The following is a 13,291-nucleotide window of genomic DNA, read 5'->3' on the forward strand; positions in this document are numbered from 1 at the left end:
AAGTGGCTGGTTACATTCTAATTTCTGTGTTGTGTTCTAGCTTATAGATCAGTTAAAACCTGGCGGAAGATTGATATTACCGGTTGGTCCTGCAGGGGGAAACCAGATGCTGGAACAGTATGACAAACTAGAAGATGGCAGTGTCAAAATGAAGCCTCTGATGGGAGTGATATATGTGCCTTTAACAGATAAAGAGAAGCAGTGGTCCAGGTGGAAGTGATTTTCTGTTCCACTTACATCTTCCACACACACACGCAAGGTGAAAGGGTTTGAATTTTAAGCAGATAGACTGCAAGGCCTGCCTTTGCTGCTGTCGTTGCTTTCTGCCCCTCCATACCATGAAAAGTGACTCAGTCTGCATTATTATATCACCAAAAGGAGTTCATGCTACATTTGAGTTAATTTAAAAGCAGAATAAAAATATTGCATGGGTTGCACTTTGCCTCTTTCGGACATGTTTTCTTTAGTCTTTGGTGTGTTGAAGTTTCTTACTTGTTGTTTTGAACACAGTATTTTCTAAATTTAAACTGCCATTCTAATGAACTTTTTATAACTAGCTTACCCAGTAATTAGGGTAAAGTGTAAAACACTACTTAAGAATAAACATTATTTTGAGCTGTAAGTTAGTGGTAGTTGGGTGATCATTTTTTATTTTTCTGAAGTTTCACAAATGAAGAAAAATCTTTGTAGAATCCTATGTGGGAAAAAAGTCAGCCTCCAAGTAGCAGAGAGTGGAGAATGCAATCCCTTTTTCTCTACAATACAAATGAAGTTAAGTAGCGTTCAGAAAATTTTCTCAGACATTATTAAAAGTCTGTCATCTGTCTCTGATAGGGACGTGTTTGTGTTTCCCAACACTGTGATCTCTAAAGGCTTTTCTAGAGGTAGTAAACCTTCCAATTTGCTGAATTGAATGGCCAGCAACATAGACATAACACAGCTGTCAGCTTAAACCATGCTAGGCATTAGTATGCGAATGAACAAAACAGCAGTTCTGTTTTGCTTCCTGGCAGAAAATGCTTGTGAACGAATTATCTGCATTAATGAAGTGCATGGATCCGTGTTGAGTTCTGAAAACAACTTTTGAGGGTTTTAACTCCTAACTTTACATTTTTGGGTATTTTCCCTTGATGTTCTGGAGCATCGCTTGTGATTTGGATACATGAATACTTAGAGTTTAAGTTATCAGAATGTCCATAAAACATACAAATGAAGCAGTTTGCATTAGTGCTGCTTCCTGAAACCTCATTTCAGTGTTTTGTGGATTACTGTATAGCCACCATGTACCAATTACTCTTAGAAAAGTTTTAATGAGTTATTGCTTAGTTCAAAGCTCGTGAAGCCTGCTCCCTATTCAGATGTTTTGTATTTGTTATGCAAATTAATGCTTTGTCCTTGAATATTTACCACTATTCCCTCAGCTGGTACTTGGGTGTAAGGGTTTGTGGTCAGTTTCCCCCTCTGGCAAATGTGGCGGATGGACTTCATTCAAGTTTGGAGTCCACGCTCTGCTTAGTCTAGAAAAGAGAAGTATTCTTAAGCTTGCATTTTTCCAGAGAGGTTTATAGATTTTTCTGCATTTCCATCTGATCTGATTGTAGTAGCAATTGGGTTTTTTTCATAGCAGCAATGTGTGTTCATATAAATAACATTTATTGACAGGTTTCTGGAATGACAGTGGTTATCCTTTGCTGCTACTGAAGGTGGTATAATGTATTAAGGACTAGAATTCTGAAGTCTTTGCTTTTCTTCTGTACAATTTTGTACTCCGTTTTCTCTGCTAGCTCAGGAGGAAGTAATAGATTATCTTTGGACCCCCTTTAGTCTTGAGTATTGTGGGGTTCTTTTCCTCAGATTTTCTTACCAGTTTCTGTTAGTTTCTGAAATGCTTCATGATTTTTAAAATTTATTTTAATTTCAATGTTAAGAATATACATTGGTGATATTTAAAAAGGTAAGTGCTTAGCCTGAAGGTTTACCTTGATCACTACAGTGCCATAGGGGCTGTTTCTTGCTGTGTACATTTCAATTTGGTTTAGACTTGGATATCTCTGTTAAAGGAGATCTCGGAAGTCCACTTCTTGTAATGTTTGGGTTGTGTTTTTTTATTGTACGTCTTGTGATCTGAAGAAAATGCCCATTCCCTTCTCAAGGATAGCTGCCAGTGCACTACTGACCTTACAGGAGGTCACATCTGTCTTTTTTTACTGTTTTTCCTTATTGATGAGTCTGAAGTGTACTGGCAGCCAGCTGCTGCTAAGGAAGCTTCTACTTACAAATCAGCATTTGTTATCTATGCTAGCTTGAAAGATGAGAGTTATTTGTTCTGCACTTCCTAGATTTCAGCTTATCTTTCCTAAATTGTGGAAGACGTGTGAGCAAGGATCAAATAGGGTCTTCTCTGAAAGAGCATCATTAAGTCTTTCTGTAATCAAGAGCTGTAGAGTATGAGAGACTAGTAGGTTAAAAATCTAAAATTAATTTAACAGTCATCTCTCTTAGACTAGCTCAAAAGTCCTGTGTTTAGCTTGTAAGTTAGTTCACATTATGTTAGGCAATTTCATTCCTAATGCAGGCAACTGTTTTATCCTAGTAAGAACTGGTGTCCCTCCACAGAATACAATCAGTAGCCCACAGCATTTTCCTAGGCTAGAAGACCTTTCAAGTGACAAGAAAGAAGCCACTTGAATTTTTGCTTAGCCATGTACATACTGGAGGTTAGTACAGTTCCTTACTAGGGCTGCAGGGTGCTCTTTACAAAGCATCACAAGTGACTTGTTCTGTGAGTGGTGTTTGAGGTCAAACCTGCCTTCAGACATTTTGCATCATTGTTCACTATGTACAGCTGGAACTTGAAGCAGAAGAAAATCTGGACTAGCCCGAAGGAAAAGACTCCTTGGTTTTCATTAAATTGATGTTGTGGTGCTAATTAAAGAATCTTATTTTGTAAATATTATTAGATTTCTTTAAATTTAGTCCATAATTTTCTAATAATCTCAGCTGCAGCAGTAGTATTTTTAAGCTCAGCATATTAGTGGGCATCTTCTCAAATGTGATTCCAGGAGACATTTGGAAGTAGAATATACACAGGGACCCTATCTCTGATAGGAAATGAAATGCGTTTGTGTACCAGAGATCTATCAGCAGGTGCCCATTTATGTGAGTATGCTGATAACAGTGTTTATACTGCCACATAAAACTTCCCAGTTGTTGTGGTTTTTTCTTGCTGATAAGTAGGGAAAAGAGAATACCTCTTGTGCTGCATAGTTGATAACACAGCTTTTTGGTTACGTTATTGGCAGTTCTTGTGTAAATTAGAATCTCTCTGGTTTTACTTCTCTGTGAGATTTCATTTACATGGAGAGACAATTTAAAGAGAATAACAATGTAAGGAATGCTTAGCAGCAAGTCTGTGTCACAATCTTGGGTGTTATTTCCAAACAGCTGTTTTTAAAAGTTAACAAACTGTTTTTAAACTTAAAATACTGCATCAGTAGAAATTATTTATAAATATCATGCTAAATTCATATTTGCTGATAAAATACAAAACTGTAATGACAGAATAACCTTTCTGAGTAAGAACTGCAGTGACTCAACTGGGGCTATTACTGTATCCCACTTGTCTGTTCATACAACATGATTAAGGACCCTTTTGGAATACATATTTATTAGGAAATATTTTAATGTTTCTGATTAGAAACTCTTATTCAGTGTTTCAAATGCCTCTGACAAACTAGATGTCTAATCTCAATTGAAATTAGCAGGAATTGTTTTCCCAGAATTCCTTAGCCTATGCAGAGTCGTCATTATGGTTAATTTTTTTATTATTTTGACAAAAAGAATCTCTGCACATGATATTTCAGGCTACATTTGGAATGTATGTATTATGCAAAAATGCATGTGGTATAACTTTAATAATAGGTTGCAGACAAAATTCCTTTTCTTTGTCATTTCAGCCTACTGTCAATTTGGTGATTGATCATAGCAAATAATAAATACTATATAGCAGTGCCTTTCCATATTGAAATGCTGCAAGTCCAAATGCTGCATCTAGTTAATTTTAAAATTTTAAAATTAAAAGGTGAAAAGTAATTGGCTGCTGAAACACTGTAGATCTGAAATTCAGTGTAGCCTAATATGAATTGGAAAGTCTCAAGTAACGACAGCATATTTTATTAAAAAGGGAAAGTCAGATGCTGCCTAATGACAAGTGAGGTGGGTCAAAAAGAGTGAGTTACAGATTTCAGATATGTTTATAAGTATTTGTTCAAATATTAATTTTAATGTCTTCCACCAAAGAGGGGAGACAGATCATAAAACTTCATTATGCTCCTGTATATCAAACTTTTGTTACTTCTTATTGCTAACAAAATTTGTGATTATTTATTTTTCATTATGAACTGTGACATTTACCTGAAATATGCCCCCTATTAGGTTTTTCTGAGACTTTTTCTTACTTTGTTGTTGGATACTCCCAATGGGAAGTGTTGAATATTCTTGCATATGTTCTCCCTGATAGTAAGCCAATTTTTTTTTAAACGTATGTATATTTTTAGAATATTTTGAGTGAGTGACTTCTGAAACTTGCTTTAACTTGAGCTTATAAAGTTGCTTTGATGCCTCAATTGACAGTATTAGGTGAGTGATTCTCTTGCTAGAATTCCAAGGACCCGAGAGGGACTATTGTGATGACTTAAAACCTAAATATATATGTATTACTTGCTAAGTAGGAGCTAGTAAACAGATTGGAAGTGCATATGTGAAGGTGGAGGGAAATTATGAGTTGTGTACTAATCACAGCAAACAGTTAAGGCTAGAAAAGGGGAGAAAATGGCAAATTATTTAGTAGGTCTTTCCTATGGCTTTAGAGGAAAACAGTATATTTTTAACAAGGAAATAGCAATCATCTTTTTGAGTCTCCTTTGAATCTTTGTAGCAGGATAGATCTTTTACCCTAGGGAGGACAGACAAGTAACCTGTTTTTTACCAGTAGTTGAAACCTGGTGGATTTCATAGCTTGGCAGCTTCTGATCCATACAACTGAAGTTCAGATCAACCGATGCTGTCTTGCAGTATGTATTAAAGTCTGCAAGCTACTCATGTCAGGTGGAAAGCTGAGAAGTGTTGCCTACCTCATGGTGAAAGACTCTTCTGTAGCTTTCTAATATATCTAATCCAATAGTGCACATATAAGCTTAGCTTTTCCTAACAGTGGAAAATAAATGCTGAATAATTTTGCCATGTACATCATGGATTGTGCTGGGCTGGCATGCTGTTGTTAGATTAACAAGTAGTGAAGAGCAAGTGAAACATCTTTTGAGGGAAGCTGAACCCCTTTATACAGTAAATGTTCACATAAATGGAATATGAAACTCTGTATACATTATTACATGATCAGGAATACCTTAAAGCCATGCAAAATACCATCAAAACATTGGCATGTTCCTATAACTTACTTGAATTCTAAGTACAAATACCAATTTGTAGAAAAAAATGTTCAGTGCATTAGCAACATTATGCAGAAACCTTGGCAGTGTCTGTGGTTGGGTGAAATTACCATGTTTAATAGTTTCAGAATAAATACAGAAGTTTTCTTAGGCTTATGATTTCTTGAGGATCTAGCTTGGGTTTAAGGGATTAAGAATTATTCATCACAGCAAAAGGCCTAGCTTTTACAAAGCTATGAATGGCTATGGTAGGAATCAGAATGAAAATCACATCAGCAATTAGGCATATGAGACTAAACCACCAATAGCAGGAATCATTACTTACATAGACTTTTTGAAGTTGTAAATATTAACTGATGATGCAGCTCGTGGAAGCATTAAGGATGAATGAAATATGTGTCCTAAATTCATCAGGACTGCATTTTAAACTGAGTATCAGCTGTTTATTTATATTTATCTGTTTGAAGTAAGCAAATACCCATTATGTGAAACAGGCAAATACGGAGAACTTCCAAACCTTTGGCTGTAAACCATTTTATTTTATTTTTATCCCTGCCAAGATGTGTTTGTCTCCCTTCAGCTTTGTTTCTGCTTTCTGTAATTTTTGCAACACAGATGCTGTGTGATAGCACCTTCCTGTTAGAAGGCAGTGCAAAGTGCAAAGAATGCAAATATTTATCATGAACAAATTACAGGGTGTGCATTAGATAGAAAACCAGTCATTTAAGCACTAGTTGCAACAGCCTTTTCAGTTGCTGTTAAAACATTATGCATGCTGTAATTCCATGTTTTCTGATTCCTGAAGGATAATGCCTTTGTAACTTGAAAGCTTTTGCTTGTGTGCATGTAGCATTATGTTTTTGTGGATTAGTTTGCATGATAGCTGGAAATACTGTTGTGTACTGAGCCAGCAATCACATTAATGAAGTTTTTCTTAATTCAGATAGTGGTTGCTTTGGCTAATGAGGGTGATGAACCTACTGAAAGAAAAATCACAACAAACTCACTGTGAGTTAATAGATTGCTTGTGCCTTGGGCAAAAAAAAAAAAAAAAAGGTGTAAAGACCTGTGTTTGTATTTTTCAACATTGATGACAACACCAATGCGCAGCCTTCCAATTTGGTGGACATTTTGCATTAAAGTTAATGCTTAAGAAAGATTTCAACAACTCACTAATAATTGATAATTTCACTGTTGGAATATGGGTTCTATGGGTTTTTTGTTTCAATGTGTTTAAAATGTCCTGCAGGAACAAAAACCTGCGTTTTCTAGAATCCTTGGAGTGATTTAAGAGGGATTTCTTGATGCATCCTTTCTCTTACCTGAGTCTCCTTTAAACATGCATACACAGCCCACCCTGCCCCCCCCCCCAGTTCATAACCTAGTTCTGAATCATCACAGATCTTGGGAGCTAACGGAGCTCCTCTGCAAAATAAAATAGGTGTTACAAATTGCATGATGTTGAGGTGAGACTGTGTTTCTAGCTCTCTTGAGAGACTGCAGCTGAAGCTAAACTTGCCTTCTTGGCAGCTACAGAGAATGGTTTTTTTTGCCAATACTCGTGTGCTGCGGGGATCTTCATTTAGCAAATGAGCCACTAAATGTAAAATAGAGGGACCCATATTTCACAATGCACCACATAATAAGATGAGATTATATGGGATTGCTGTTGCTTTTTTTTTTTTCTCTTAGATGCTTGAGGAGACTTCTCAGGTTTTGTTGATGCGCTTAAGCACTTAAATGTAATCTGATTCAGAATCAAAACTTTAAAAATATTATTTCCGAAGGGAGGAGAAACATAACTGCATGTGTTTTCTTTCTACAGGGATGAATTGTAAAAGCTACATCATCTTGACCCAAACATAGTGTCACAGTGGACTGCTCATCTCCAGTTCTAAAAGCTTTTTGAAAACCAACAGCATTGCAGCTTGTTTTGGACTTCGTTATACTGTTGTTATCAGCATGGAAAAGCGTGGTGTTTGTTTTATATTTTTTAGATGCTCAAGGCAAATCTGATAAAGAAATGGTGGAAAGTTTTATTTAGGCACTGTTTAATTTAACATGCCTTTATTTTACTTTCATCTGTTCCAAGTGAATGTCTGCAAAACAGCAGATAAAGAGCTATAGCTTGTGAACTCTAATTTTGATGGGGGTACTTGAACACTCACTTCTCTTGGCTCCTGTGTCCCTTGGTAAAACTGCTTCTGTGCACCTTATGACACTACGTAGGTAATACCAGGTTTTCTGTGTTCCAATGTCTGCTAGATGCTACTAAAAGGAGATCAACTTCCTTTTTAAGCTTTTGACATGGTGTCATAGACTAGCATGTAGTAGATACAATCAGCTGCTTTGTTACCTTAAAACCAGGCATTTGTATATATTAAACTTCAAGACATCAGAGGTGGGTGGCTGCTCTTATCAAACATTGCTGTTCAAGTTGGACAAGACATAGTTTCCCTTCTAAAATTAATTAGAGTCTTGAAATTCTGTTTTGGTAGCTCACTATTGATGTGACGCAAATGGATCTGACTCCGTAAGTATGATTTAAGCTGTGTCCCAATCACTGAACAGTTTGTGCAATGCTGCTTTGCCAAATAAAATTAAAAGCAAAAGGGTGGTTGTGTGCTTGTGTGGAAGATTAGGATCAGTGTGTAGTAGAATACTGAGATATGGATTGCTAGATTCTTTATTAAAAAATAAATAAATCCAGTTTGGTTCTGAAAAAAAGTTGCTCCTGGCAAAGCCATTTGCTATATAAATGTTTTTCTAACTGTGGTCACCCAGGAAAAATTCTGGCTTTTTAAAAAGTGAATTCTTAATTGCTATACAAGGAAAACATGCATACAGAGGGAATAATGAATCCTGGATTCGTAAGTACAGACAGCAATGCAATTGTTCCATTTTTTATATAGAAGAGTAGTTAAAGTTCTATAGACCTTTCTTCCCCAAGTTTTCTGTTTTGGTACTGTAAAATGTCAACAGCAAATTGCAAAGCAGTAAAGTGAGTGCTTTGGGAAAGGAGGGAAGTGTGTCCTGAGTCATCTTCCTCAGATTTGAGCAACCAGGAATTAAAGTAAATGGCATGTTACAATTTTTATCTGTTTTTTTTCTTTCACGGTAAAATAATTTGTATAAAACAACTCATATTGATCAGTGCAAAAACATATTTGACTTTTTGTGGTGAAACAGCATTAATTTTGTGATAGGATTAATCCCTGAAAGCATAAAGGTTCAAATTCAAAGGCCTCTGAATATGAAAGCAGAGCATTTTAAATAACTTTCCTTTTGAAGATCAACCCCATCCTATTCTTGTGTAAAAGAAATGCATCAATTTATTTAAATGCTTGGAAGTTAATGTACTACCTCCTGATCTGACTGCAGCCTGTGAGCCCATACACAAAGATTAAACTTATAAAGGAATTAATATAGCTTGTGTTCTAGAAGATACAATTCAGAAAAACCCACTTTCATGTGACAAATTTGTACTAACTCCACAATCAACTGTGAATCTAGTTCTTGGTGTTGAAGTGAAATACCTTAAATGATGCATGCTAATGTTCAGCCTTCTGGTCACTGTTTCATTTGATTTGAGTTCAGCTTTATTTACATCTTCTCACTAATTTAATCAGTAGAGGAAAGATATGAGCTCAACTGTATCCAAAGTCTTGACTCTGGTGGTAAAGCTGAGACCTGGCGACAGCTTTTCTGGGTTGAACCACTTCAGGAGATGTAAGGCTTCAGGGACCAAGGCTGTTGGGATTAGTGCACCCATTCTATTGAAGGGGTTGGTGGTAATCCAGGTACTCAGACTGAAAGGAGTATCCAGGAGTAGCATTTAGGAATTGGAAAACTAAAACCCTTCCATGGTGGAGCAATGGTTCCGAAGTAAAAGCTTCTTGGAGAAGTGGACAAGTTGAAATGCAGAAGATTTGAAGAGCTTGAATAAATGCTGTGTGAACTGTCTGAGTTGCATACTTTGCCAAATAAAACAAATTGAGAGGAAGCTGTATCTAGGTGTCTGTTTGGTTTGGGGTTTGGTGGTGGTGGTTTGTTGGTTGTTTTTTTTCCATCTTCACAGGACTTCACATGTGTAAAGATACTGACTTACTAAATTACCAGAACTGTGTCCATTTTCATTTAATTAGGGTATTGTGGCAGATACCAAGCCTGGTAATACCATACAAAAAATGAGTTTCATTTGACTGCTTGGAATTTCTTTAGTTCACATCTGGGTGTTCTGGGGAACAGGCTGTGTGCAGGGTGTGAGTTCTGCCTGCTGTCAGTAGTTGAATTCACCTAGCTAGGAGTGCATGATCTGCCACTTGCAAGAATTCAAGTTTATCTTTTTATAACAGGTGCAGTGATGCTTCACTGGATTGCTATGATCACATCTAACCTAGAACGACTTGGGAGAACAGCTTGGCTGAACCAGTGACAGTCACTTGTCCAGTTGTTTCCAGTAGAAGACCCAGAGTCTGAGCAGAGAAACCGAGAGCCCATACTTATGTCTTGAAAACCCCCAAGCAGCTGTGGGTGCCCTGCAGAGAAGAGCAGTTTGGTGTGTCATATGAATGGTTTCTGTTCATGTAGCAGCATTTTTTTAGGGAAACTAGCACACAGAGGGTGAGCACCAGCACTGCTGTTTCGGGCCAGCTGGATGATTCCTGAAATGTTTTGTAGTCAGCAAGTTTGAAATGGGCAATAATGCCTGGAGCAGGGTGGGTCTGTGTGGTAGGCTCTGGAGCATCCAGCTGGCAGCAGTTCTCTCCACATATGCAGTATTTTTGACAGGGTGACAAGCTCCAGGGTTTTTGAGTGTGGAGTGACTGTGGAATTAACCATCAGCACAAAGAGGTAAACTGAAGTGTCCAAAGATGCTGAACTAATACTGATGTTCCTGTCAGAAAGAAGAGTTAACCATTTCTTACAACAGTAATATTTTCTTCCTTTTATTCATTAACGTGCCCCAGGATGTGTTGCCTTAGATTTAAATGCAGTTCACAGAAAGGCTGTGACTGCAATTCTCTATTTTAACATGATGCAAAGGATGAGTAACGCAACCAGGCTTGTGCTTTGTATCTGTTGGTTTCATGTAGCTTATTTTTGAGGTGCAGCAATTATGATGCAGTTAGAAAGATGAAGAATACCAAGTTACCTTTATGGAATCCTTGCTCTTTTACCTAGACAATGTGGAAGGGGTATTCTGCTGAAGTGAATGAGCAGTGGTCCTGGCTCAGCAAAAAGGCACGATGACGTCATGCAAGCACATTGTGCAGAACAAAACAAACAAAACCACAGGAAGAGGCCCAAAATGCAGCCTGTGTGCAGGGGGATTCAGGAGATTACGAGGTCTGAAATCAGACTTTCAGAACCTCCAGACTTTACACATCAGGAAGCGTAAATTAAAGAGTTTAAATGCTGTAATATACAATAGATGGATCCACACACACGGTTTAAGTTGGTTTTGTGGGCTCATATGTTTTGCCTTTGTTGGCTCTTGGAGTTTTTGTCCATGTGCTTATAATAGTGAAAAGTTGAAGACCAGTTGTTGGAAGTGTGCAGACATCATGTGAGATATCATAAACTCCTTTGTACCATAATCAATATGCTCTGTGCTCAGAGCAGATGGTAACAAGGTTCAGGTTTCTTTGCCTCAGGTCTGAGGAACTCAGCTTGGACTAAAACTTGCCCTTATGCAGGCAGCCTTGCTCTAAACTTTACATATTCTCCTTAACCTGCCACGTTTAATCCTTGACATGCCAGGGCTGCTTCCTGTTCCAGGTGGCAGTTTTATGTGCAGCCGAAATTCATCATGCAGCTGATGCATTCTGATGCATTTCCTATGAATGGCTGTTGTTACTCTCTCATGCTCTTGGCAGGGTGTTAATGAGATGCTCAGCAGAATGTGCTCAGGAACTAAAATTTTACTTCTTTACATTATTAATTATATGGACAAAGTTATTGATGAAATATGTATGGAGGAGGTCCATCTGCCCATTAAAAAATGCCTGAAAGCTTCAGGAAGGAGAAAGAACTCACTTTGTGTCTCATCACACCAGACTCGAGAACTGGAATGACTTAATCCGTGCCTTTTAAAGAAAACTCTGTTTTAGCAACAGCAGATTATTTTCATAAAGATTGTTGATGGACTTTCTCTGAGATCTGTTTGATCTTTCAAATTTCTTTGTAGTCTCAGCCATCTTTGTCAAATGCTTCTGAGGAACTGATCTGCTATGTGTTCTTGAAAATACTCCCTGAAGCTACTGAGAAACTAAAGTCCTTTCTCCAGCCATGTTTAGGCATATATTTGCATTTTATGTGTCTTTGTTATGAACAGATTAAGTATCTTGTTCACCATGTTCTGCCAAATCCTTTTTTGCTGTAATGGAGAAAGGGCATCTGAGGTTAATCAGTAACTTCTGTTTCAGGTGCATTCTGGACTAGGAGGACACTGGTTAGGGAAGTGGGTGATTCAGAGCACCTGCCTAGGCTACTGCTGTGATCAGAGCTCTGGAAGAAGCTGTCCCCCCCCGGCTATAGAGGCAGCCTCAGGAATGTCTCTCTTGTGCATGGAATTGGCCTTCAGGGATGCTTCCTCCAGAATCCCAAATTTCCATTGTGCTGCCTGCTTTCAAGTAATTTCGTCCTCCACCCATTCAAGTTTCCTGCTCCCTCTGTAGCTACATTAATCAGTAATTTCTTTTGAATGTAGATATCTAAAATAAATCTCTTTAATGCATTAGGAACCAGTAGTTGTTAAGAACTATGGTAAAATTTTTTGCTCTGCCCTCTTTAAAACAGGATTATACATTTTTGTTTAGGCAAGCAACTGGTGACATCCTTGCAAGCTGTGACTCAGTCCTTCACAACACTCAACCCTTCTGCCTTCTCTGTTTTTTTTCTCAGCCTGCTCAAAATAGTTTTCATTGATTTATGAGTGATTTGTAACTGTCAGCCGAGCCTTAAAAATGCAAAGCTTCAAATTCTAGCAAGTGTCTGTAAAATGTGTTTCTGAACTGGCTTCTTGTGCTGATTCAGTCTTTCTAGACCTCTTTGTGTTTCAATGCTCCAATGCAGAGTGGAGTGTTCAGCAAGTATTTCTGTTGTACAAATGTATTTGTAGCCTTACATTTTCACTTTATTACTTGTTTTAATTAACTATTGATTGAAAAACAAATAGCAAAGTTACTTCTACACATATTTGTTTTCCTCTGGATAGTCCCTGTTTCCAGCATGTTTTCCTTATTCTGGTCAGGCTGATCATTTCATGGGCTCTCTTCTTTCGTACTAATTACTAAATGTTTATTGCCTCTGTCTGGTCTTTATGTCCATCAGCTCTCGGAATCTTTTCTAGTGTTTCCCTTTGCTTTTCTTCTAGCTTTTACCATTAGAAACTCAAAAATCTCAATTCCTGATGCTCATGAAAGCAGCAAGCACAAACCTCAGTGATGCATGACTCTGGATTCTGTTGGGGCTTACTAGAAAGGCTCTCTCTTTGTTTTGGGGTGGTGTGTTTGTGTTGCTATTGGTTCATGCCTGTGACTCACTCTGTGGAGCTGGGCATTGAAACTCTTATGCTTTATCTAGGATTTAAAAAGCAAATGGAGCATCACACTGACCTATTTCAGCCTTTTTGTTTTGCAAATGTGCTTTTGGAACTGTCCTGCCTGTAATCCTGCAGTGTTAGGGAAAGACTACACCCGGGATGTTCACGCTAGGATCCCCCTGCAAAAGTGGGCAGCAAGTAACTCACATTATGGAAAAAATCCGAGTTTGAATAATGGATAAAACTCAGGTATATGTTGTTTGTTACTCTGAAATATTTTGTACCCTTAGGGGTACCT

The 13,291-nt window shown here is 37.7% G+C and overlaps 1 protein-coding gene across 9 annotated transcripts in view; it reads left to right on the plus strand.

Annotated features, from left to right (window-relative positions):
* Positions 1–9,456, plus strand: part of PCMT1 (protein-L-isoaspartate (D-aspartate) O-methyltransferase) — a 31,706-nt gene extending 22,250 nt beyond the window's left edge. For 3 of the 9 annotated variants that reach the window (XM_051616242.1, XM_051616241.1, XM_051616239.1), the window contains 2 exons: positions 41–210; positions 7,273–9,456. In XM_051616242.1, the coding sequence (XP_051472202.1) occupies positions 41–210; positions 7,273–7,285 (183 nt within the window). In that variant the 3' untranslated portion in view covers positions 7,286–9,456. Of the gene's footprint in view, positions 1–40; positions 885–6,390; positions 6,456–7,272 lie in introns of all 9 variants that reach the window. The other 6 variants (XM_051616244.1, XM_051616240.1, XR_007889178.1 and 3 more) reach the window with 5 other exon arrangements.
* The last annotated feature ends 3,835 nt before the right edge of the window (positions 9,457–13,291 follow it).

Source organism: Apus apus, chromosome 3, assembly GCF_020740795.1.
Source record: "Apus apus isolate bApuApu2 chromosome 3, bApuApu2.pri.cur, whole genome shotgun sequence".
In the NCBI taxonomy this organism is placed as follows: Eukaryota; Metazoa; Chordata; class Aves; order Apodiformes; family Apodidae; genus Apus; species Apus apus.